The sequence below is a fragment of the Drosophila eugracilis genome, unplaced genomic scaffold (genome assembly GCF_018153835.1).
Source record: "Drosophila eugracilis isolate 14026-0451.02 unplaced genomic scaffold, ASM1815383v1 contig_2136, whole genome shotgun sequence".
NCBI lineage: Eukaryota > Metazoa > Arthropoda > Insecta > Diptera > Drosophilidae > Drosophila > Drosophila eugracilis.
Window position 1 is genome coordinate 212781 of NW_024573018.1, and position 26468 is coordinate 239248.

Below are 26468 nucleotides of genomic sequence, written 5' to 3' on the forward strand. Positions count from 1 at the left end.
ATAGTAGAACCGTCTGTATCAGCATATAATAGCCCACTGTTATTAGTTCCGAAGACCTTTAACTTACCTGTTTTCAATGATTAATCCAAGCTCTAAGCTAACGCGCATGCGACTTGAGCTGGAAGAATATAATATCACTGTGGAATATCTGAAGGGAGAAGACAACTATGTACCTGATGCGTTATCAAGAATAACCATCAAAGATCCACAAAATATAACTAGAAATATCAATAAAGTCACTACAAGATATCAAAGTAGACAGAAAATCTGCGCGGAAAATAAAGAAATAGAAATGCCTAAGCAAACTATTGAAAAAGCTTCTAAGCCCAACGTATACGACGTCATAAACAATGACGAAGTATTTAAACATGGCAGGAAAATTACTGCAAGAAATGATGTTAGCGATTTATATACAAATGGAATCCTAGACTAATGTACATTTTTCCAAAGGCTTGAACTGAAAACTGGTATAAATAAAATCAGCCAACTCAAAGTGGCACCGTGGGAAAATATCTATGACCATACTTCAATAGATAATTTCAAATTAATGGACAATAAAATATTGAAAACAATAAGAGTAGCGCAACTCAAACCGGTGACCCAAATAAAAAGTCTAAAAGACAAAGAAGTTATTCTTTCTAAATTTCATGATCATCCAATTCATGGAGGTCACACTGGCATATCAGAAACTTTGGCCAAAGTAAGAAGACACTATTACTCGAAAAGAATGTCTAAAGATATAACTGAGTACGTAAGAAAATGTCATAAATGTCAGAAGTCAAAAATTACATCGCATGCAAACCCTCCTTTAACAATAACCGATACACCAATAAACGCTTTCGACAGCCCTGTTGGTCCACTACCAAAATCAGAAAATGGCAATGAATATGTAGTCACGTTAATATGTGATTTAACAAAATATCTAGTTGCCATACCAGTTGCAAATAAAAACACAAATACTTTCGCTAAAGCAATTTTCGAATCATTTATTCATTACGGACATGGGAACAGAATTCAAAAATTAAATTATAAATGACTTGTGCAAATATTTGAAAATTGAAAACATAACATCTACAGCACACCACCACCAGACAGTTGGAACAATAGAAAGAAGTCATAGAACTTTTAATGAGTATATACGATCTTACATATCGGTTGATAAAACTGATTGGGACGTATGGCTTCAATATTTTGTCTGTTGTTTCAACTCGACCCCCTCTATGGCACATACTTATTGTCCATATGAGCTAGTATTTGGTAAAACAAGTAATTTACATAGATAGCGTAATAGTAAGTAATAGCATAGATAGCGTAGAAACAATATATAATATATAGAGAGAGAGTAAATATAGATTAGAGGTAACTTATAAAAGAACTAGAGTTATGTTAGAAGCAAATAAGAATGGAAATAATATGATCAGAAAGTAAGAGATATAGATATATCAGTAGGTGATTAAGTTATACTCAAAAACGAGACAGGTCATAAGTTAGATCCTAAATACACAGGTCCGTATAAAGTAACGGAAATAAGAGATAGAGATAACATAGTAAAAACAAATAATAAGAGTAAGAAACAAACAGTTCATAAAGATAGGTTAAAAATATTTATTTCATAAATTGTACTTAGTATGGCCAAGCATAGTTACACACACAAAATTTTACTAACTAAAAATTAATATTAAAATAACTTCATAATATTACGTTATTTTTCAAAAGGAGGGAGATGTAGTATGCACTAATATTGAATATCCACTGTACCGAGTTCTTAAAGGGTACGCACTGTAACACTTTGTTGCAGTGCTTACATAATTCATGATCCCGGTCATAAACCCCAAGTGGCCGAAATATGAACCAATCGCTATGGCTTAGGCCACTCGCAGAAAGTGCTAGCGTCGGCATAATTGCATGAACGGACCGCATGTGCATACCCTTCGCGCTCCTCACATAAGAGGGCATATGTTTACGTACATAAGTACATAGATAGCCGTCTCTCTGCCGCCGCCTGCGAGCAGCGCAGCAACGAGACTTGACCTTAATTAGACTTAAAAGAATATTGAAAAGACACAATCAATTCAAGCCTTGGAGCGGCACCACTGCTGCCCCCTCAAATAAAAAATAAACAAAGTACCACGAATTTGTTATATATTTCACTTTCCTCGGGAGTTCTGAATTTGGCACCTGAATGTGCGACGAACGCGACAGGCATCTTCGAAAATAATTTATGATTTCAAGAAATTGTCCAAGCTCGATGATTGAAAAGGTCCTCTAGTATTTTTGAATTGCTTCTAATCAATGACTCAGCGGTTTAATTCCATGCTCGTTAATAAATTAGTTAAGAAACTGCACCTCTACCTGGCGTCGACGATAGCGCCACCTAGGCCACAAAACACCTGATATCGAAAATACAAAGTCAACAAAGCGACCACGTTTCGATAAGGCCTAACGATTCTGACACCTTGCCCAAAGTGCACCTACCTTTGACCAATTTTAACCAATTAAAACACTCTTACCGGGTCAAAAACTTAAAGCAGCCGGCAATATGAACGGGATTGGTAGTGAGCAGGCTGCTTCGGAACCCAGTTAAATGAAGTGTCTTTCAGAAGTATGGTCCGAGCCGTAAGCAAAATCTTCGTATTTTGGAGCGAAAATTGCGGCACAGAAAGCATGGGAAATGTTCACTGAAAATAAAGTCAATATTCTAGACTCGAAGAAGGGCAAAGAATATTTGAAATTCACAGAGGACCTTCACACTACTTTTGAGAAATACTTTAAGTTCTTTAAAGAGAGTCTTGATGTAGTACTGAAGGAAACAAGCCACAGCGCCAATTCTGCCAGCTCGAGCAGAGGAATGCAGCTTGCTAACACTGAAACTAGAGATAAACAGTTACCCTTGTTATGCTTTCGGCTATCAGAGGTAATAGAGTCCCTACGAGATGCACTAAAGAAACATGCAACGTTTAAGGGTCACCCCTCCAATAAATTTATAAAATCTACGGGAAACTTCAAAGTAGTGCAAAAGACACTAATGTCCACCCCATGTACATCCTCCATCAGTTATGCTGAGGTACAGTTACTCAGGATTAATTTCGAAATTTGGTGGATCATTATTAAAGTGAAGACAATTCTTTAATTTGTATTCTTGTGGTACTTACTGTACTGCACTTACTGAATATACAAAAGTCTACTCCGTCATACAGAACACAAGAAAGAAAACTATATACAGGCCTGCGAAATTTTAGCAGACAAGCCAAGGCAACTCGCTGACACCGTGATTCGCCGGCTGCTGCAGCAAAGCGCTTCAAGCGATAGTGCCCGATCCTTGCAGGAACTCTCGCTCCTTTAATGGGTCTGAACATTGCCGAAGTAGTAAATCGAGCAAATAACGGTCAGAGTGCCAACTTTAAAGCACTTCTAGACTCAGGAACACAGATAAATTTGATCACCGAACGCATAGCACAAATGACATCATTGAAGCATAAATATTCAAAAAGTAGTAAGGCGTGTGAACATACTAGTGATCACTCTACGGAGAGTTAGAACCGAAACAGATCCACAAGGAGCGCTAAATGAGATCTTTCTTCCCGGTCCAACAGTTCAAAACGAGCTATTTTCGATATATATGTGTTTGCAGCGGAGATAGAGAAAAATATGGATCAGTCCAGATGATCAGTTTCATCAGCAGTTTGAAGAATCAATCCATCAGAAGATTTAAAATACTTCCGCTTGAAGACAGTTATATATGTAACTACATCAGAACCGTTCTTGGCAACAAAATGTTTCAATCATTTAGATTTCTGACAATAAACAATATTCCATGGGATCAGCCACACTCCAACATGATTTTACGTCGATAACTGTGTAACTGGAGCAGATACAATGGATGAAGTCATCCAGATTAGAGATGAGCTTAACAAGATTCTTCTTTTATCTGGCTCCAATCTAAGGAAATGGTGAACGACCAGAATACATGGAATTCCCAAGGAGCACATCAATACGATGTAAAGCTTGACGAAACATTCGAGTACAACACTGTCAAAACACTTGGGTTTTTATGGATGCCAAAAATCAGCTCTGTGAAAAAACACACAAGAGTCAGACAATGAAAACCACAAAAAGCGTAGTCTGCTCTGAATTGGCAAAAAGTCTTTCACCCATTGCGTCTGTTTGCACCAGTAGTAGTAAATTCGAAAATATTCCTGCAACTGTGTGAAACAAAGTATGAGTGGGATAACGACCAGAATATGTTTAAACTGGAATCAACACTGCCTTGATGACGGATGGGAGAGTCCCAGTCAATCAAGAAGTACATACCTTGGCCGACGCTTCAGGACGTGTGTACTGTGCCGCGGTTTATGTACGCGCCACCTAAAAATAACCAAGTATCTGTCCGGCTACTTTGCTCAAAATCCCGAATAGCTTTAAAGATTCAACCAACTTTACCACGATTAGAACTATGTGTTGAAGTTCTGGGAGCCGAACGGACAGACAGGATGAGAAAGGATATTCACTTAGATCCCAGTTCGACACTTGGATACTTCTGAGTGATTCCATGATTCCATGGTGGATTCACTAAAATCCAGGCGGTAACAAGCCAGGCGCCATGGATGTTTTGTCGGATGTTTTGTCTAGAGGATTCCTAGCCAGCAAACTAGGAAGCCATCTCCTGTGGTTTTATGGACCACTATACGGCCCCGCTCAACGGATCAATTTACGGTGTCTCAGCCCAAGCGATCTAGAAAAGACATTAAAGTTCAGGTGCATACCAGTTACACCAATTTCGATAGGATAAGGGCTGTACAAGTGCAGACATAGCAACTCATTAAGTAAGCTGCAGCAGATATTGACATACATGTTAAGATTCTACTACAAAGGGAACAGGACAACAACAACGACACTAACTGTAGGAGAGCTAAATCGAGCTCAAACAATGATTCTGCGAAACATTAAAAAATTGAATTTACTGCAGAATTGAAGGAGCATCAATTGCGGTGCGCAGGGCTGCAAGACAGCAATATTAGATCCTCATTGAGAAAACTATGGCCCGAAGCTTCATTCATAGCTGTGTGAGATGCACCAGAGCAAGACCTAAGCTAATGCAACAAATCATGGGAGACCTCCCAGGTGAACGGGTCACACAAGCACGCCCATTCTTTAATGCCGTAGACTATTGCTGACCATTTTGGATTCAACACAAAATTCGAGGAAATAGACCAGAAAAAGCTTATATTGGAGTTTCTTGCTGTTTCTCCACAAAGGCTGTGCGCCTTTTTAGCTGACGCGGTAGATATCAGACCATCGCGATAATGCAACAAATTTTGTAAGCAACAACAACAAGGTGAACGAACTGAAAGAATCGATCTATATAGAAAAGACGCAGAATCAAATCAGCCCGTAACAGGTGTAATTAAAATTAACACACCACGCGCGCTCTCATTTGGAGGACTTTGGTAGGCAGCTGTTATGTCCGCAGAACCATTGCTCATCAACACCGCTTCAACGACATCATTAACGTTCGAAGAATTCGAAATTGAAGTCATTGTTAACACTCGACCAACTACTCCAATGTTATCTGACCCCACGGACCTAACAGGTTCCAGGTTCCTTTTTTATTTGCAAACCTTTAACACCTGCACCTTTAAATGCTTTCCAAAACGCTGGAAATTGGTGTCTAGACTAAAGTATTTATTTGGAATCAATGGTTAAGCGAATATTTACAAGAGCTCTAGTCCCCCCAGGCCATATGAGAAAAACAAAAGCCCCAAACGTTAGTGAAGGGTATTAGTTTTTTTGAAGAAGGATATTGTACCCGTCATGAACCGATGGGAAGAATTATTAAAATTAAATCAACATCCGGCGAATATAAACGCTCCATTACTCGATTAGCCCTTTTGTTTCCCAAAGAAGCTGCATTAAAAAGCAGAAGCTCTGAACTCACACAAGTTAGGGATTCCGTACAAACAATTTTGGATTCAACCATCAATATAATCAAGAGGAGTAAGTTAAACTCCTATGCCCGCCTCAACACCTTGGAGAAGCACATCGCGGTTCTCCAAAAGAATCAAGGAAGGTATTAAGGCGAATACCTCACACAAGCGAAAATGGTATTGATAGCTCAGTTAACGTTATTAAGTACCAGACTTTAACGAATTCAAACGGATGTAGCGAACCTGAGAAAATCAGGTAAAGCTAATCGTCCAAGGGCGGCCAAAATCTTGAAGGCAGAGTAGTTAACTAAGTTAACCGGACAATAAATCCACGACAATACAACGGATTCTTGAATGACCCAGCATTGGACTGTTTGCATTTGCACAGATGGCCGACTCAGCACATTTTCGTAGCATTAAGTTTATATTCCTGTATTCAGTTCAGATTTAAAGTAGCTAGCGAGCAGTCACTAAAACATTATAAACCCTATTCAACCTTGTTTCATTGTGGGAGCTACGCTGCACCATAACAACCATTGAATAATTAGGCTTTTTAATTTATACATTCTAAACACGCTATTCTAACATTTATAGATAGTGAAATCTCAGCGTTCATTCAGACAGACGGACACGGCTAAATCGACTCGGCTATTGATCTTGATCAAGAAAATTTATACTTTATATTTTCTCTACCTTAAACACATTTCGTGAATACATTATACCTTTTTACTCAACGAGTGACGGGTATCAATATCTATCAAAAATGTTTTAATTCGACCATTATTAAAGAAATTTTAAATAAATTATGTTTATAATGCCTTTCAAGATCATTGACTTCCTCGCCAGTTAAAAACTTTCCTTTAAGGCCCTATTTAAATTTCAGTCGTCATTAGCTACTGCTGACATAATTATTTTGAAATTAACAGACTAGGTTAACGGGTATATGAAAGTCGTAGTGTTAGTAACAGCAAATAATTATATGTACAAAAAAAGTTCATTGCATTTGTATTCTATTAACATTAAACATTTTTTTAAATTGTTTTTATTTTAGAAAAACTAATCTGTTTTTAATTTTCTCTTCGTTACAACCAGTTTGTAGATATTGATATCGTCAGTCAGTCAGAATCATTATTAGCTTTTTTCCTTCTCTTTGCCGCTGGTGTAATTTTGGATTTTGACCAGTCCTCCTTAAATAAATATATATATATATATATATATATATCTTAGTTTATAGACAACTTTTTGATATGTAAGTTACAAACCTCGCTGGAATTTTCATCGGATGAATATATTGTTTTAACAAGTTCCGAATTTTTTTTACTTGTGCTATGATTATTGATTTCTTTTTTACTGACTGGTTGCTTACGGCCACGACCACTTCCTCCGCGTCTGCCAACTGCTGTGGTATCATCTTCCGCTGCCAGTGCAAACAAATCGCTAAATTGTTTCTGTGAATGAAATATTAGCTCAATATTTAATAAAATCTAAATTGTGTCTACCTTTGTGTTCTCATTACTGTGAGAGTACGCTGATTGTAATGCCCTCTGCATCATATCATGCACGTAAAGACCAGTACCTGTACCATGTCTGCAACTTCTTCTGTAATGCTCTAGGTGGTTTAATATCTATAAAAAAAATTGTTATTGTAATTCTTTTTATAAAGGAAATTTGGAAAGCTCACTTGATCAGCCGAAGGAGTACTACCCGAGACGGAATTCCCCTTAGAGGGTCGTTTTCTTTTGTTGGGAGATAAACTTGGATATTTTGATGTAAGCAGAGATGCAATTATTTCAGACAGCTTTTCCTCATACCGTTGGCACCAAAATCTGTTGGTTAATTTGTACATATAGTTTTATGTAAGAATGTTATTATTAGTACAATCAAAAATAAAAATATAAATATAAATCTAAGTTAGAAATGTACTCTTCTCTACCCCTTTCCTAGACTTCCAAAAGGCGGCAACATGTGGGGCCGTGTAATCTAACATTTAGCTGCGTTGAATTTGCTCCCATTGGTTGTGCCGATAAGCTAACGCTGCAGATTAGCAGCTAGCGGACTCGGAGCTATCTGCCAACGCCCAGGTAGTTCTGGTTAGGTTAGTTCTGGGAGAGACTGCGAGCCAACGCAACCACTATCCTAGTTATTTAGTTGTCCTATAACATAAATAAACTTAAGGAAAAAGAAGCCACTTCTTAACTGGAGCCCGAAAAGCTCCTCTTCTATTAGTAAAACCCTGTGCTGTGAAGATCAGCGCAGGCAACGCAGACTGCAGTAGCTTTCTATGCTCGCTAGCTCGATCGAAAAGAAAACTGTCCGATTTTTGCCCTGTTTACTGTGTTCGTAGCAAGCTTGACTTCGAATCCCTGTTCCGTCAGACAGAGCATTGTCAACTTCCGGGACGGATGGCTCTATTTCTTTTATAACTACTTGAAGCCCCTTGTAGCTTTTAAGCTGATAGGTGTAGTCGCACTATCTAAAAACTTTGTAACAGAGCGTAAATTTCATTATTGAATACAAAAAGGCAGGGAACTGTTTAGACGAGTTACCGGGGAAAGAACATCACTGGGAAAAGTGTGTAGAGTGGCAAAAAAATATCGTTTTTCATTGTTAGGTTGGATACTTTTCATAGCTCGAGCAGCGCACAAATTCAATTTGAGCTCTTTCCGCGATCACTTTGTTAACCAAAAGGGTCCTATGTCAATTCTCCGAAAAATAAATAAGTTAAAATAAATTAAATATGAACAAGGATATGATCTTCTGTCTCGGTCTCGAAGCTCTCATAACTCCTAGTGAAAATCGCAACATTTTCTCTAACAACACGAGTTCCTCAGACGAAACCGGACCGAAAACATTTAACTAAAATCAATGTACTAAGTAATACTCGCAGCCAGTTTCACAGAATCAAACGCACAACACGACACATCTGTATCAACAATTGTAACAGGATTAGTGAACAATTTTCGATCCTCAAAATATGTTATCGTTACTCAGGGCAATATTTATTTATATTCGAGCCTTCAGACAAGCAGATGCTTTCATCGACAACCATACATTTTTGCATCTCGGCTAAAACATGAATCAATTTTTTTTTATTTCGCAAATTAATAAAAATTAAATTAATAAGGCCTGACATGAGCAGTGTTGTCAACGTTATTTAGTTAACATGCCTTCAATCGTTCTGGCAGCAGAAAAGCTACTCCCGGCATCAAATTCTGCTAACAGAGTTTTTTTTTTTTAATTTGTTAACTGAGTAACGGGCATCTGAAAGTAGCGATGCTTGAATAAAGAGTACGTTTTTGTTTATGTGGACAAAGTTGACTTAAATAAGTAATTAATTAGTTTAATTTTTTCTACTTTTCTTACAGACCACACTGGTCTCAATGCCCAATAAAAAATGAAGCTACAGACTTGAAACTTGGCACACTATATAGTTACTATATATGCAAAGTCTGGCCAAAATTTTTTACCTATCGGGCCATGCATTCCATTCCGCCCCATAGAAACCAATGCACCCTGGGACAAAACATCCTTAAAATTGGGCCAATATATCCAATAAATTTTAAACATATGTTAAAAACCTTTAGTAAATCCCCTATTCCCTCCCGCCCTATCAATATTCAACTTCCAAACTAAATATTGCATCCTGAACAATTATAATATATTTACTTAATTAATTTTTAATCACTTTCAACATCTAATTCAAAGGAATAGGCATCGATACATTCAAATGTATCTAAATCATCTTTATCATTGTTATCTGTAGTAGGAAACTATTTAGGAAATCGACATTTGGTGGTGTTAAAAGATCAATAACTTCTAATTGGTAATTGCTGCGATTTTTGTTTTGGTGTACTCTTTCCTTGATGTGGATGCTGGAAGCCATCGAAGCCATTGCATGCGAACGTCTATCATTTTTATAAATTTTGTTCCGAGCTTCGGATGCATTTTTGCATAGGTAACCTTTAACCTTGGAACGAGCAAAAAAGGTTTATGTCATCGTATTGTAAATAAATTCAAGAATAAAACTGCGTTAAAAGTTGTTATAATCCGGCACAATCCAAGCTAGTTTTGTTCCACGAAACACGAAAAAAAAAGTGTTAAAAATACAACACAAAGACAAATCACATTAAATAAATAATGCATTAAACACTTAAATTTTACATATCTCAACCAATAGTTTCCATTTTACTTTGTTTAAAAATGTTAGGTAGAACTTTTGCAATCTTACTTTAAAATGTAGTTTTACTTAGCGCGCCAAAAAGTCAACGTTTCTGATCAACGAACAGCAGACTTTCTGGGCCACCAAATTGAGCAGGGCTGCAAATTTAGTAACGAAATTGCGATTTTTATATATATTCTAAGGATTCTATATTATTTTAAGGAGATACAATTTTAAAAAAAAAACGGGTTTTTGCCAAAACGTTGGGCATTGGGACCAGTGTGCAGAGGTCAAGGTACAGGTCCCAATTATAATAAAAAACTAGAAGAATCCCTGTAGTCCGGTGTCGCGACTATAAGATACCCGTTACTGTTTTACACAATGTTAAAATATTTATTTTTCCAATGGAAATTCACAAAGCGCCACCTTTTATCAGAAAAATAATGTTGACTAAAATGGTACGTCATGGTAATGGTAAATGGTACGCCACTGTCACTGTCCATGTGATGCCTTATAGCCTACATTTCTTCATAAATACCGAAATGTTCCGATTTTAAAAGTCTTTGGTAAATCGATAGATATTGACAAAAATATGTTATACAAGATCAAACGAAGACGTACACACAATATAATAGACGCAACAGATTTCCTCGGTTTGTGGGCGTGGTAGGATGCTCAAATAAACTTGCGCTGCGTATGGACCTCAAGAATCTGCCTGCTTAATCTCAACTGTGTATCTCTTATAGTTCTTTAGCTCTCAGCGATAATACGGACAGACGGACGGACAGGCGTACGGACAGACGGACATGGCTCAATCGACTTCAATGATCAAGAATATATATACTTTATAGGGTCTTCCTTCTACCTGTTACATACTTCTTAATAAATCTAATATACCCTTTTACTCTACGGGTAACGTGTAAAAATATATATATAATTAAAAACTTACCTTAAAGCAGAGGTTACAAAGGGATCACCTCTAGACTTGATTTCCCTGCTGAGCATTAATCGAATTATTTCATTCGTTGGTTCTTCATTTTTTAACAATAAGAGAAAATGGCTCAATGCTTCTGAGTGACTTCCAGCTTCCAATTCTGGCAATAGACCCTAAAGAAAAAACAATTGGTGAATCCTATATTGAATCTGTACTTACTCATACCTGTATACTCTTTAGCGGCACGTCGTGAGCTTGAACAATTTGCCATAAACAAAACTGTTCATATGTCTCAAAATCAAGACTTTCTCTAATGCAATCATCGAGTCCATCTTGTTTAAATATTGTAAGTTTTCCTTGAGCGACTGAGTATATTAAGTCACGCACATTTTTTGCATCTATGCAGCGCAATGTTATTCGCAAAATTTCAGTATTATTGATGGCTATCGACTTGAATTCTCTATATATATCAGGGAGGAGCCACAAGTAAACGGCTGTGTTTTCCTTCTCAAGCATATCAAGATCTCGCACCAGGCAATTGGCAACTTTATCATCTTTTGCATCGCATATTTGACGATAAATAGTTGTTTTGAACTGATATGATAGCTGAGAATTTTTACGTGTCTGAAGTTTACAATGAATTTTCATAAAGTACAAAAGCAAGTATCCAATTTCTGGTATGCGTTCACAAATTTCTGACAATAGAGATTGAAAAGGCTTTTTGCTTTTTTCGTCGTTTTCATAAAGAAATCGAAATAAACCAAACAAGGGATAACTAATACTCTTCGCTAAAAACTTTTCTTCGGTCTTACTTTCCGAAAAGATATTCTCTTGCGGTAATGTTTCGCGTAGAATTAAAACAGTATTTGATATAACAAAACTTAGCTGTAACTCATCAAAGGCCGTGGAAGGTACAGATCGAAAATCTTTTAAAAATGCCTCCCATGTATATGAGTTACGCTTTGTAGTAAATGCATCAAATGACTCGGCAATTGCTTCTGCAAGTTCCACCTTTGGTTTTTCTTTTAGTCTTACCTGAAATGCAATCAGACATAAATAATTTGTGATAAAAATTAAAAAAATAATAACCTTTGACAAAGGCAAGTCATCGTCGTCATCAGTATTCTCCTCAATTTTATGAATTTTTATCAATTTTTCAACAGGTCCATCGGTAAAAATACTTTCTATTTCTTGATCCGTTGGTATAAGTGGTAATTTGTTGTTTTCATCAACTAACGATATGACTGTTCCATGACCGATTCCATGAAAATCAACGTTTTCTATAGATAAATACACAACATTATTTTTCCATTATGTCTGTACCAATACTAACCACCATGTAAAACTCGCTGATCAATCTCCTTTTTAAAATTGTAAGCTTGAAGTGCATGTACTGAAGGAAACATGCTTTGGCTGGGACTAATACCCGATGATAAAAACTCTCTAAAGTTTTCCCGTATTAAATTACGCAATTCTCTGTCAAGTTTTTGTGATTCAAAAAGTGGTTGTAGATTTGGTATTACCTGATTTTCAAAGAAACTGTTACATATTCCAAGGTTTTTATAAGTAAATATTACCTGTTTTTCCAAAATCAATTTTAATGAGTTATAAACGCCCATTCGAATTTTATCTTCATTTTTTACATAAAAGTTTTTTGTGATTCGACAAAGAAAATCCAAAAGCGTGCTACTAACAAAAGGATGATTTCTTATAGAGTGATACATTACTAGAATTCCAGGCTCTATGTTCATAATATTATCTTTAGCGGGATCGAAAAATAACCAATCATAAAATAATGACAGTTTTGCATTGGCTGAAGCAATTGGATTCGTGCATGATGAAATGAGCCAGCCTATAATAGCCCATCGCGGAATAATATCTGAACACAACATATCGTTAGTTGGATGGATTACATTGATAATAAAACGAATTAGATCTGAGCGCAGGCTGTGAGACTCAGGTGTTGCAAAATATTTGTCTTGAAACCAATCTTGATATCTCTTCTGATATCCAAATTTTACAGACGATGCTATAAAGCTTATCTTTCGTTCCATCTCTGGCAGTAGACGGCATTGCAGAAACCTTCGACTTGTCCGAATTTGGAGAAGGTGCCAAATTCCATTAAAGGTTGGATGTAAAGTTTTTGGATTGTAAAGAATATCACGCCAAAGTTTTTCAAATTCAGGAATGCGAGCTACGTTCTGTAGAAGTCTGCAATGTAAAAAGAAATAAGAAGATCGACGTATTTAAATATTATTACTTATTATCTTCTATGCAGATAACCCACATACTTTTTTTGTATGTTTGCTATTGGTATTTTGGATGCGCTTTTCATGGCACACTAAATAAAAAGCATAATAGAAAAATGTTAAGTTTCGCTTTACATCTTCGTTTGTCTCGTCCATATTAAAACCAAATTCCCTTGAGCTTGCTTTTTCTTTTACATCTCTTTTTTTGTGATGAGTAATCCAGGTGCACAAACCGTCTACATCGACTTTTTGTACGGCTACAGTCTGTCTATAAGTTCTTATTTTTCAAAGTGTTTAAGCAGTGCAAGTTTCAGCATACTGTCACACCCGCTCTAATGATCATAATAAATCTAAATCTACCTATTGTCAGAGAAAGCATGTTGAGTAACTGATAGTGACGTCACCACCCATGTGAGACCTTTTAACCTAAATTTCTTCATAAATAGCGAAATAGTTATCCGATTTGAAAAATCTTTGGTAAATCGATAGATATTGACATAAAAATATATAATACAAGATCAAACGAGACATTCTTTAGAATGGACATCACAGTTTTCCTCGGTTTGTGGGCATTTCAGTGGGCTCTTAAATACGTATTCTTAATCACAACTTTGTAGCTCTTATAGTTCCCGGGATTTTTGCATTTTTAGGGTTTTGTGGGCGTTTAAGTGGACGTGGCTCGATCGGAAAAAAACAATTCGCATTGGGGACATCATAAAAACCTGCATGTTTATTCCGAATTTTCTGTCACTTATGGTAACCGAGATATCAGCTTTTCTAGAAAATGGGCTTTGAGCTTGGTGGGCGTAAAAGTGGGTGTGGCTGGATAATGGTACCATCATAAGATGCGCTGACATCTAAGGATTATGCATACTAAATTTCCACTTTCGAGTTCTAATAGTTCCTGATATTTCAAATTTTAGTTTTTCGTGATTAGCTTAATCTCAACTTTGTTTCTCGTATAGTTCCTGATATCTCAGCGTTCATACACAACGTTGTAGTTAATAACTTAATAGAGCTACAACAATTACACCAAAGGGACTTGAACAGTAATAGGGTACATATTGAAGACTTACTGTTTCTTATAATGAATGAACAGTAAAAGGGTACATATTGATGATTTAGTGTTTCTCACAATGAATGAACAGTGATATGGTACATATTGAAGATTTAGTCTTTCTCACAATGAATGAATGGACACATATCCTAAGGTTTAGAAATAAGGTTTAGAAATAATAACCATAGCCTGCATTCTTATATACGTGAAGAAGAAGGCAAATCAGAGAGAGAGAGATGGAGAAATATTACTAATATATATTATATAATATTATTATAGATTACTTAGTGACTTCACATTAAAAGCGTCTCGATATTGTATAGTTTCTCTCTAACCCGAAATACGACTGAAGTACGATAACTTCAATTTCAGTTCTCAAGGATCTTGTACTCTCTAGATTAGGCTTTGGACTTCAACTTTACGATACAGCTTAGAATCAATATTTTAATAAAGTATTGACTATACTACACATAGGTGTAAGAATTTCATTATATGCTATTTATGTCATCTTTCCCATCAAACGTGTATAACGAGGCACTTATTTTAGTTGACAACAAGAAGAAACTCAATAGGCGGGTTATCTAGTCGAAACTTTCATTCTCTTCGTTTGCATTTAACAAGAGAGAAAGAGAGATCACAAGCTCTCTCGACTACAAAGAAGACACAAAATGCAAGAACACAACGTGAAGAAAATCAACTGAAGTTACAAAAATGAAGGAACAATAATTTTATTTTATTAAATATTAACAGAACTATGTTAACAAAACTGGTCATACATACATACATACATACTTGCCTTGTGCAAAAGACACATAACCTGAAAAGGCACGTTTTGTCAGAACATATCGGCTTCGACAAAGACTCGCAAAGTGATTTTGTGCATTGGATATTTACTGCATCCCGTACGACTTTGTGTTTAAACTAGAAATATCTAGTACATATTTTTTTTTATGCTGCGTGCCGGCACTTGAAACTGTACCCATCTTTGTATGTATGTGTGACTGTGTGTATAAATCAGCAATTATACACACCAGCATCTCAGAGCGAACTTATTCTGTTCGTAAGTGGTTCAATGACAAGTTCATAAGAAAGTTTGGTATCGCTAAGCGACGAGAACTAACAGAACTAATTCTGTTAGAATATTGCAAGTTCTAAAAAACTCAACGGCTATTTATTTTGACTACGAACAATGGCAAACGATTTTACTTTATCGTTTGGGGATAATCTTAAGGATGCCCACCACATTCACAAGTACAGAGGAGACCATTCAAGAGCTCTATCATCATTCATTCGTGAAGTGGAGATGATATTTTCATTATTACCTCCTACATCTACTGCAGGAGCCTACGTGTTTCGCCGTGTCATAGTCAACAAAATCCATCGAGAACCATCAAGAATTCCGAGCCGTCGTAGGATGACATCAAGAGGATTCTTATTCGGAATTTTGGCGTAAAGGAGTCTTATAATCAACTTTACCAAGAAGCGTTTATGCTAAGTAACAACAACAACATTACAGAATATTTTAAGTCTTTAAGAAGTATTATGTGTAAAATTAATGAAAAATATGAATATGATAACGTAAAGCATTCTGAGTTTAGTCCCAAAAATGTTAAAGAAGCTATGCTAAGAACATTCTTGAAAAATATTGATCTAAATTTAGCTTCAATCATAATTAATAGAGATGTAAAAAATTTAAGAAAAGCTTTCGATTTATTGAAAACTAAAGGTTTTGTCAGAACTCAAAATGTTAAAACAAAATTTCCTCAAAGTAACGAAAAACCGAACAAAATGGGAACTCTCGATCAGGAATACAAAATTTAAATTCAAAAATGGAAATCGATTATGTCGAGGTAGATAAAACTAATTGTAGCTAATTTAAATATGATAATCAAGATCAAAGCTTCACTTCTGAATCAAAGTCAGAGCTAATGAACTGTTCTTGCCATGCAAATTTTCATATAGTTTCCTCGACAAATCACTACCCTTAATTAAATTAACTATACACATTGAAATAATCACAGCCTTGATTGATACTTGTTCAACAACTTCCATGTTAGATAAAAATAAATTGTTACAATATGCTCGAAGAACTTTGCGTCATCCAATATCATTTTCATCTCTAAGTTCAAAATCGCTAATTACGCAAGAAATTATAATTGATTTACCTCTTGAATTTAAAGAAGATGCCACAATGAGTTGGAAATTGGCAACATTTAATAACAAATCGTTCGATGCTATAATAGGTCAAAATATTTTCAAGCCATTAAATGCTGTTATTGATTTTTATCACAATACAATTACAATTAATAATAATATTATCCAATTTCAAAATAGTTCACCATACTCTGATGAGGTAATTCAAATTGAACCAATCGAAATAGATGATAAAATACAAAAAATTCTTTTCAATGATTTAAATCAAAAGGAAAACAATGCTTTTACTAAAATTTTAAGAAAATTCAAAACATTAATATTTCTTGAAGATCTTAACAATACAAACATTATCGAGCATCAGATAAAAACAGTAGTGGATAAACCTGTATATTGTAAGATTTATAGATATCCTCAAGTACATGAACAGGAAATTTATAAGCCAATTGATAAAATGCTACATCAGGGAATAATACGTAAAAGCAATTCTCCATATAATGCCCCTCTATGGCTTGTACCAAAAAAAGCTGATAACTGGGGAACAAAAAAGTGGCGTATAGTTATTGATTATCGCAAATTGAATGAAAACACAGTAGATGATAAGTTTCCTATCCCAAATATAGAAGGTATATTGGATAAGTTAGGAAGAGCGCAATATTTTTCTAATATAGATCTTCGCGAAAGTCTTTCACCAAATTCTTGTTCAGGAACAAGAATTCTCATCACGGGCATTACGAGTTTAATCGGATGCCATTCGGGCTCTAAAACGCTCCTGCCACATTTCAACGCCTTATAAACACAGTCTTAAAAGGAGAAATAAATAGAATTTGTTTGGTCTACGACGTTCTTATTTTTTCTACTAGTTTTTCAGAAAATGTTGGCCACATTCATACAATTTTTAAAAAACTCTCTGAAGCAAATCTTAAGATTCAATTCAGTTTTTAGGTCATGTTTTAACCCCCGAAGGTGTTAGCCTAACCCAATATTAAGCAAATTAGGACTTTTCTAGGAATCACTGGGTATTATAGAAAGTTCATAAAGGACTTCTCGCAAGTAGCTTAACCATTAATTAAATGCCTTAAAAAGGATGCCAAGATAGATGTTAATGAACCCAACTTCATGATTGCATTTGACAAATTAAAAAGAATAATAACTGAGGCATGGGTACTTACATAAGCATCCGGATTTCAAACAGAAATTTCAGCTTATTACAGATGCTAGTAATATAGCTTTAGGTGCGGTTTTGCAACAAGATAATCATCCTATTTACTATGCAAATCGCACATTTAATGACCATGAGAAAAACTATTCTTCTATACAAAAGGAATTACTAGCTTTAGAGTGGGCAACAGCTTATTTTCCCCCATATCTCTGTGGAGTTAAATTTGATAATTTGTCTGATCACCAACCACCATGGTAATTAAATATAAACGGAAAAGAACTTAATGAAATACTTTACAGATGGCTCTTCGAATTTAATATAAACGTATCATACATTAAAGGAAAAGATAACCAGGTAGCTGATTTTTTAAGTCGAATAAGTAACGACGAAATTTGAGACGTAAACACAGCTGAATCCTGTAGCTCTTTAGAAAACAATGTTGATGACATTGGAACACAACATACACAAGCTGAAGACTTTGTGGACACAACTATTTTAGGTAATTTAGAAACAGTTGTTAATAGATTTAAAATACAAATCATTCTAACAGATAAAAAAAAAACATGGAATTCGAATATAAGAATAAAAATAAGAAAATTTATTTAAATTTAAATGATCTCGAAATTTAATGGAAGAAATTTTGAAGCATCATATTCAGTGAATATAACGATGATCAATACAATAAATTTCAAAACAAAATTATCCAAATTTTTTAAGGTAATAAAAATGTAAAATTTGTAAAATGCTCATTTCACGAAAAAGACATTGAAAACGAAGAAATAATTTAACGATTCCATAAATATGATACTGGTCATTCAGGTATAAATGAAAATTACCAAAGCTTAAAAAAGATTATTTACTTTCCAAAACTTCAACATTACATCCAAAAGTATATTAACAATTGAGATATTTCTAATCAATATAAATATGATAGGAACCCAGTAAAAGAAAAATTTAAATATACAGAAACACCAAACGCTATAAAAGAAATTGTTCATATGGATATCTATACAAATTCAAAATGTAATTTTCTAATTATTATTGACCGATTTTCAAAATTTGCTACTGCATTCTATCTTGAGGATCGCAATAAGCAAAATATAATCGAAAAAATGCGATTGTACAATTCCAAAAGAGGAAAGTTTGAAAAATTAATAACTGATAATGAATTTAATAGTGTAAATATAAAAGATTATTTAAGAAATGAGAACCTAGAAGTTCATTTTGTGAAACCGAACTGTCACACTGGCAATGCAGACGTAGAAAGATTCCACAACACTTTAATAGAAAAGATATGAATAATATACCTCGAAAACAAAGATCTATCAATCAAAGATAAAGTTAGTAAAGCTATAGAATATTATAATAACAGCTATCACTCAACAATACAAAATTTTCCAATGAATATTGAATATGGAAATTGTGAAAAAAAACTTGTACGTAACAACATTCTAAAATATAAGGAAAATTACATTACATCTTTAAATCAAACGAGAGAAAATTTTGAAAAAACTAGAAATGATATATAAAAAACTATAAGTCTCTAAGACACATAAATGATCCGAAATATAGGAAATTTAATTTAAACAATGTACATAGCTCCAACATAAAAAGAAATAATAATAATAATAATTTAATTCCTACACTTATATATATTTTTTATAAACGAATTGTAAAACTCAGGAGAGTCTTAATTTAAGCGATGGAGAAAATATGTAGTCGAAGTTTTCATTCTCTTCGTTTACATTTGACAAAAGAGAGAGATCACAAGCTCTCTCGACTACAAAGAAGACACAAAAAGCTTTTGAGCAGACTTGGTGAGCAGACGCGAACAAGAAATTCAAAGCGGCACCTTTTGTGAGAAAAAGCATGATGACTAAATTATGGTGATGTCACTGACCATGTGAGGTTTTATAACCTACATTTCTTGGTCGTACACTCCGAGATCTAATAGGAAACGAACTGATTTTTGGTAGAGCACTCATTTTATTGTCTGCTGATTTTCGACAAACACTGCCGGTTATACCACGTTCAACACCTGCTAATCAACTTAATGCATGTCTCAAATTATCCATTTTATAACGTCATTTACAAAATTGACTTTCAAAACCAACATGCGTGTACAACTACAATATAATGCATTGGCTGAAATATTTGCAAACCAATTAAAGGATATTGGAAATGGACGAATGCAAATTGATACTGTGATGAATTAGGACGATATTGTCAACTATCCAACTGAATTCTTGATTTTCCAGGTATGCCCCCGCTCGTTCTTAGATTGAAAACTGGCGTACCCATCATTCTCCTTCGAAAAAATCCACCTCGACTTTGCAATGGAACCAGGCTCTTGGGCAAGAAACTGATAAAGAATGTTATCGAAACAACAATGTTGACTGGTAAATTCAATGGTGAAGACCTACTGTTGCAACGAATTCAAACATTTGCAGTTCCCGGTGCGACTAGCCTTTGCAATGGCTATCAACAAACCACAAGGACAACCCTTGCATGTGTGTGGACTAAATTTGGAGAATCCATGCTTCTCACATGGGCAGCTCTATGTGGCCTGTTAAGGTTAAATAGAAACCTAAACAAAAATTATTTTATTTTGCCCGCGCATGGTACATAAGCCATAGAACAGCTGTAAACGATTCGATTTTTAAACCGATTAGATCGATGTTTTTGGATGAGCGAAAAAATCGACTCTTTTTTAGGGAATCGATGCATCGACGAGTTTACTCACCTTAAAAAAATTTAAGTCAGCGAAAAAATTATTTTTAAGTATTAAAACTCAAGTATTAAACTAATAAATATTAGTCACTTCCAGAATCAATGTGTGTTGGTGCTGAGAAAAAAAGAGAGATTGATAACTATGTTCGTTTTCCAAATAAATAATGTTGATTGTTTTACGCGCTGGCTGCATAGTCACCGACCGCAGAGCGCCCTTGAAACCCAAAAATGTAGACAAGTGTGTACTCATAAATAAAAACCTATGGGTTTTAATTAAATAAATAAATAAAAACATTTATCTCAACGAATTTTTTGCCGAATTTTTCTTTTGTGTGCAACTCTACATTTGGCGCTTTCCCTACCATTTTCTAAACAAAATATTCCTTTTTCAGTAAAAAACGTTTTCATTCGTTTTCCACTTTAAATTGATTTAGTCGAGCTTAAAAAACATAGCGCGCATCTCGGCGACCTTTCTCAATAAAAGGCAAGCGTGCCGCGCGTTTATTATAAATTAATTTTCCTAGCAAGGATCAGACAATACGGGGTTATATGTGTGGTTGCTCCTTTTTATAACCGTTCTAGAGAACAGCAAGGGTACACCCAGACAATGAGTGCACTCGAATCATTTGTGCCTTTTCGGCACTCAGAGTGTGATCGGCACCATAAAATAAGGGTGGTGTCTTTCACAGCTCATTTCGAATGTGCACTTGCGCACCCAGTACTCTTTTGCACAAACACCCGACACACTCATAGCAAATGAAGGGAGTGTCTGAGACACCCATGTTTTTGGGATGAGTGAGTCGGATGTCTTCAAATGATTCGAGTGTTTCGGGTGTCTTCAACTGATCTGAGTGTTTCGGGTGTCTTCAGCTGTATTGCATGAGCAGGTCATTGAGGGTTGACCGAATAATTTTAAATGAAAGGAAGGAAGGAAATCCCTAAGCATAGCCCTAATGATTTTGGACAAAACAGATATAGTCCAACTCCAAAATAAAGATCACAAAACTAAACCATTGTGCTTTACACTACAAACGACAAGACCAAAAATGTGGCATCAATGTTCTCACCACATGGCGACCGTGACAGCGGTCTTGTAAGACCAGGACAGGAGTAACATCAACAACAATAGCGACATCGGCAAAGGAAGCTGGACAACAAGAGAAAAACCACATCTGAGTGTGTAGAGCAAAGCGGTAGTATAAACCACAAAATAAATAAAAGAATAGCCAAACTAAAGTGGCTAATATACAAACAATATACAATTGCGACCTGCAACCAGAAAGAGCATTAGCCTGTGCCAACCCAGCACCGGCAACGCAATGCTTAAAAAACACGCACATCAAGCTGGCCAAGGAACCGACAGTGCCACAGAGAGCACAGAAACTGGCCGCACAACAAAGAGTGCAGGAAACATCAAATGTTTAATATAGAATACAAATAAAATATTAATAATATAAAACAAAATTGTAAAATTGTGCGAAACCCTTTTTCTCGATAGCAGTGCAGCCCGTATAGCTGTACGAAAATTAGGTAGGAAACTGCCAAACCAAACATAATAAAAAAAAAATTCAAATAAAAATTATCAATTAAAATGTAGGTTATGAATAACAACAGCTTAAGTAAATATCCAGACTCCCAAATAATTCAGAAATACCCATATAAAAATAAAATTACATTGATAGAATTTAATTATCCAATTGATATACAGTAAAACAGTGGACTCCACTGCAAATGTCATTAACAAAGTTGAAGTTGAGAATAAAGACATGGGTTTAATAACCACATTATTGATTATCATCGTAGTAATAATGTATTTTTTAAAATTTATAAATTTCACAATAAGTGCCTAAGAAAAAATATTAAAGCCAGGCAAATGACCTGTATAAAATTTAAGAAAATTTTAAAAATATAAAACAGCAAGAAAGATTGCATAAAACAAAATTTTAAATATATTTTTGCATTCTAACAATATATATATAAAATTGAATTCAATTTACAATACTAAATAAACTCTTATCAAAATATATAAAAATAAAGAAAATTTGGAACAAAATACTCGTATATATACGTATATGTATGTATATTTAATTATGAATACAGAAAGAGTCATAAGAAAGAAACATGAAAGGGACCCAGATTTCAGTAGAAGAATTCAGCAGTTAGTATCTGCAACCACTGTTAGTGTGTACGACTTAGGAACCCTTTACGTAGACACATATAACTGTCATGCCACTCCATTATTTCACTGCACCGCAACCCAAAAAGGAATAGTACTAACAACCATTCCGTGTGCAAGTGAGGTCAAGAATAGATGAACATCCAATTTTAGGTAGAGCTATTGTTATGATGGTATCTAAGAAATAATCACCATCCATAACATATAATGGAATGGAATGAATTATTAAAAGAACTATCAAATATTAAAGCTGAATTTGACAAACCACATAAGTCACTAACACAAAATAGACCGATACAGAAAACAACGGTCAAGAAACACGTAGAAATATTAGTTAAGAGCTTTAATGAAGCTCGAGTGCTAATATATGAACACAGATACAAGTTAAATCAAGATCATTGGTCTCAAGTATCGAAGTTTTTGATCAGACTAAGATCCAATCTTACGTCTATTAGAGAAAGGTTCAAACTTGATATTTCAATACTAAATATTCCTAATACTTCAATAACAATTAAAGCTGGTGACGAACCAGAGTCAAAAGAAGTTATTGACCAACAAGATTTGGAAGAGGAAGAAATAAATAATCTCACTATCCCAGCTATACTATTGTCTGAACTGGACAACTTTGCAGATTCAGATAATAGCTCGAGCATAGTTGAAGAAAAAATGTATTACAATGGCACAATCAAATACTGATTTTATCAACACTGCATCAAAGCTTATACCAGTATTTGATGGTAAAGCAGAAAAATTTAACAAGTTTTCTCGATGCATTGGGGATTATAGAATCAATAAAAGGCGAACACGAACAATTAGCTATTTCAATAATAAAAACAAAGCTAAAAGGTGTCGCCAGAAATATAAACTGATGAATTTACAGCAACGCAACAGAACTGCTAGCCAATACACATCAGAGGTTGAGCAGATGACAAAAGCCTTAAAAAGTGCGTACCAGAGAACGGCAAGGGTACACCCATACAATGAGTGCACTCGAATCATATGTGCCTTTTCGGCAGTCAGAGTGTGATCGGCACCCTAAAATAAGGGTGAGTGTCTTGCACAGCACATTTTGAATGTGCACAAATCGGATTGTGCGTTATGAGTGTTTGCGTTTTTGACACCCGCTCAATTTTAGGCACATGAGTCTAATGCACAGACACCCTAAACACTCATAGCAAATGAAGCGAGTGTCTGGAGACACCCATGATTTTTGGGAAAGTGAGTCGGGTGTCTTGAAAGTGAGTCGAGTGTCTCGAGATGAGTCGAGTGTCTTGAAATGATTCGGGTGTTTCGGGTGTCTTCAACTGATCTTGTGTTTCGGGTGTCTTCAGCTGTATTGCATGAGCAGGCCATTGAGGGTTGACCGAATAATTTTACATGAAAGTAAGGAAGGAAATCCCAATAATGGTCCCTTAAAACAGGCCAAATATTTTGGATTTTCCGTGCCAGGTTATCTACCTGTTATTCGCAGTGAAATTGACTTATGATCTGTATTCTTATATGTATTCTTGATGCAATGCCAGTTTTTTTTTGCGTTTTTTAAGACTTTGTCATTGAAGATTAATTACTTGTAATGATTACAAACTCTTATTGTCTAATATTAGTTACTGAAGACGGCAATAATTTTTATTATTACAAATACACTTTTCTAAGATTAAAATGAATCCAAACGGAAAACAAATTATTTTCTGATTTTTAAGGGGCTATATTTATGTTTATTTATTGGGATTTCCTTCCTTCCTTTCATGTAAAATTATTCGGTCAACCCTCAATGGCCTGCTCATGCAATACAGCTGAAGACACCCGAAACACACAGATCAGTTGAAGACACCCGAAACACCCGAATCATTTCAAGACACTCGACTCATCTCGAGACACTCGACTCACTTTCAAGACACCCGACTCACTTTCCCAAAAATCATGGGTGTCTCAGACACTCGCTTCATTTGCTATGAGTGTTTAGGGTGTCTGTGCATTAGACTCATGTGCCTAAAATTGAGCGGGTGTCAAAAACGCAAACACCAAAACGCACAAAACCGATCTGTGCACTGGGTGTGTGCTCTTTTGTTTCTGTTCATGAGTGCGGCACACACTCGAAATTTATGAGTGTGATTCGGGTGCCGAAAAAAGACACCCTTGACGTTCTCTGGTGCGTACATAACGGACGGCCTACGACTTGCGTTAGCCAGAAGTTATTCTACACAGTCTGCAATTAGGGCAATGACAAAGAATTGCGCAATTGATAAGGTAAAACTTATCATGCAGGCTGGCACTTTCAACACCATGACTGATGCCATATCCAAATATGTTAATAGTTTCACAGAAGCAACAGGGCACGCTAATAGCGTCCTGTACTTCAGTGGGCAACAAAACAATAATAGAGGTAGCCGTAGAAGCTACCGAGGAAGGGCCAATTACAACAACAACGGCAATCGCCGATACACTGACAATAATAGAGGCAAAGGACAGTACAGAGGAAATTGCAGGGGTCGCGGTAACTCAAGTCGCGGCCACGGTAACAATAACCCCTCTAACGTATGTGTAGCACAGATCAGTTCGGAAAACTGTCAGACACCTTAAGGTACCCAAAATTAAATAAAAAAATACACACAATAAACTTTAGTCTGAATATGTTTGTAACCTTTAAGAACACTTCTACAAACAGTACTCTGACATTCTCAAAGAAAACTCAGATGTCTTTAATAACATCGAAAAAGAAAAAACTGTAAATATTCAAGGCATTGAAAGTGGCATTTTCACGTCCAATAGCTTAATCCAAATTGAGCTACAGACAGACAGATGTATTATTCCACATAATTTCCATTTAGTCCCTAAAGATTTTGCAATGCCATGTGATGGAATAATAGGAGTTGACTTCAAAAAAACCTTTAATTGCAAACTAGACTGTGAACCAGAAAATAATTGGTTCATACTAAGACCAAATAACCTAAAATACCCCATGGACAATTTATTTTCCAATAAAATTCAGCTCCAGTAATAATCTAATACTATTACCAACAAGATCTGAAGTTGAATACCTAACCAAGAAATGATATCTGGTATTTATGCTGCAAATACAGTGGCAACATCTAATAACGCATATGTCCCTTTACTGAATACAACCAGTAACGACCTAATTGGTCGTTATATAAAAATATCAATTATGAACCTCTTTTGAATTATAAAATAATTCAAACAAACAAAAGTTCGCGAACAGAAGAAGTCATAGCTCAACTACAGAAACATTTTCCAAAACAATTTAAGTCACAACTCACTAAAATATGTTCAAAATATAGTGATATATTCGGACTTGAAACCGAATCAATCACAACAAATATTTTTTACAAACAAGAATTAAGACTAAAGGATAAAGAACCAGTGTACATAAAAAATACAGAACACCGCATAGTCCTCAAAAAGAGATAAAGAAACAAATAAATTAGCTAATAAAAGACAATATAATTGAAGAATCTGTATCCGAGTATAATAGTCCTCTTTTATTAGTACCCAAAAAATCACTTCCCGGTTCAGACGTTAAGAAATGGAAATTAGTAATAGACTATAGCCAAATAAATAAAAATTACTGTCCGATAAATTTTCTCCTACCCAGGATCAACGACATTCTAGATCAACTAGGTAGAACTAAATACTTTTCATGCCTTGACCTTTGTCAGGATTTCATCAAATAGAGCTAGAAGAAAGCTCAAGAAATATAACGTCATTTTCAACAAACAATGGATCATATCGATTCACGCGACTGCCATTTGGTTTAAAAACAGCACCAAATTCATTTCAGAGAATGATGACAATAGCATTCTCGGGTCTAGAACCATCCCAAGCATTCCTTTATATGGACGATCTAATCGTCATTGGATGTTCAGAGCAACATATGATCAAAAACGTAATCAATGTATTTGAACTCTGTA

The 26468-nt window shown here is 35.2% G+C and overlaps 1 protein-coding gene across 3 annotated transcripts in view; it reads right to left on the reverse strand.

Annotated features, from left to right (window-relative positions):
- Nucleotides 1-6912: 6912 nt before the first annotated feature.
- LOC108102330 (integrator complex subunit 3 homolog) overlaps nucleotides 6913-26468 on the reverse strand; it is a 58477-nt gene continuing 38921 nt past the window's right edge. The window contains exons 3-11 of one of the 3 annotated variants that reach the window (XM_041818051.1): nucleotides 12595-13228; nucleotides 12351-12540; nucleotides 12107-12297; nucleotides 11243-12052; nucleotides 11033-11190; nucleotides 7606-7750; nucleotides 7424-7549; nucleotides 7187-7372; nucleotides 6913-7111 (exon numbers count right to left, since the gene is read on the reverse strand). In XM_041818051.1, coding sequence (XP_041673985.1) covers nucleotides 7040-7111; nucleotides 7187-7372; nucleotides 7424-7549; nucleotides 7606-7750; nucleotides 11033-11190; nucleotides 11243-12052; nucleotides 12107-12297; nucleotides 12351-12540; nucleotides 12595-13228 — 2512 coding nt within the window. In that variant the 3' untranslated portion in view covers nucleotides 6913-7039. The remainder of the gene's footprint in view (nucleotides 7112-7186; nucleotides 7373-7423; nucleotides 7550-7605; nucleotides 7751-11032; nucleotides 11191-11242; nucleotides 12053-12106; nucleotides 12298-12350; nucleotides 12541-12594; nucleotides 13229-26468) is intronic. The other 2 variants (XM_041818053.1, XM_041818052.1) reach the window with 2 other exon arrangements.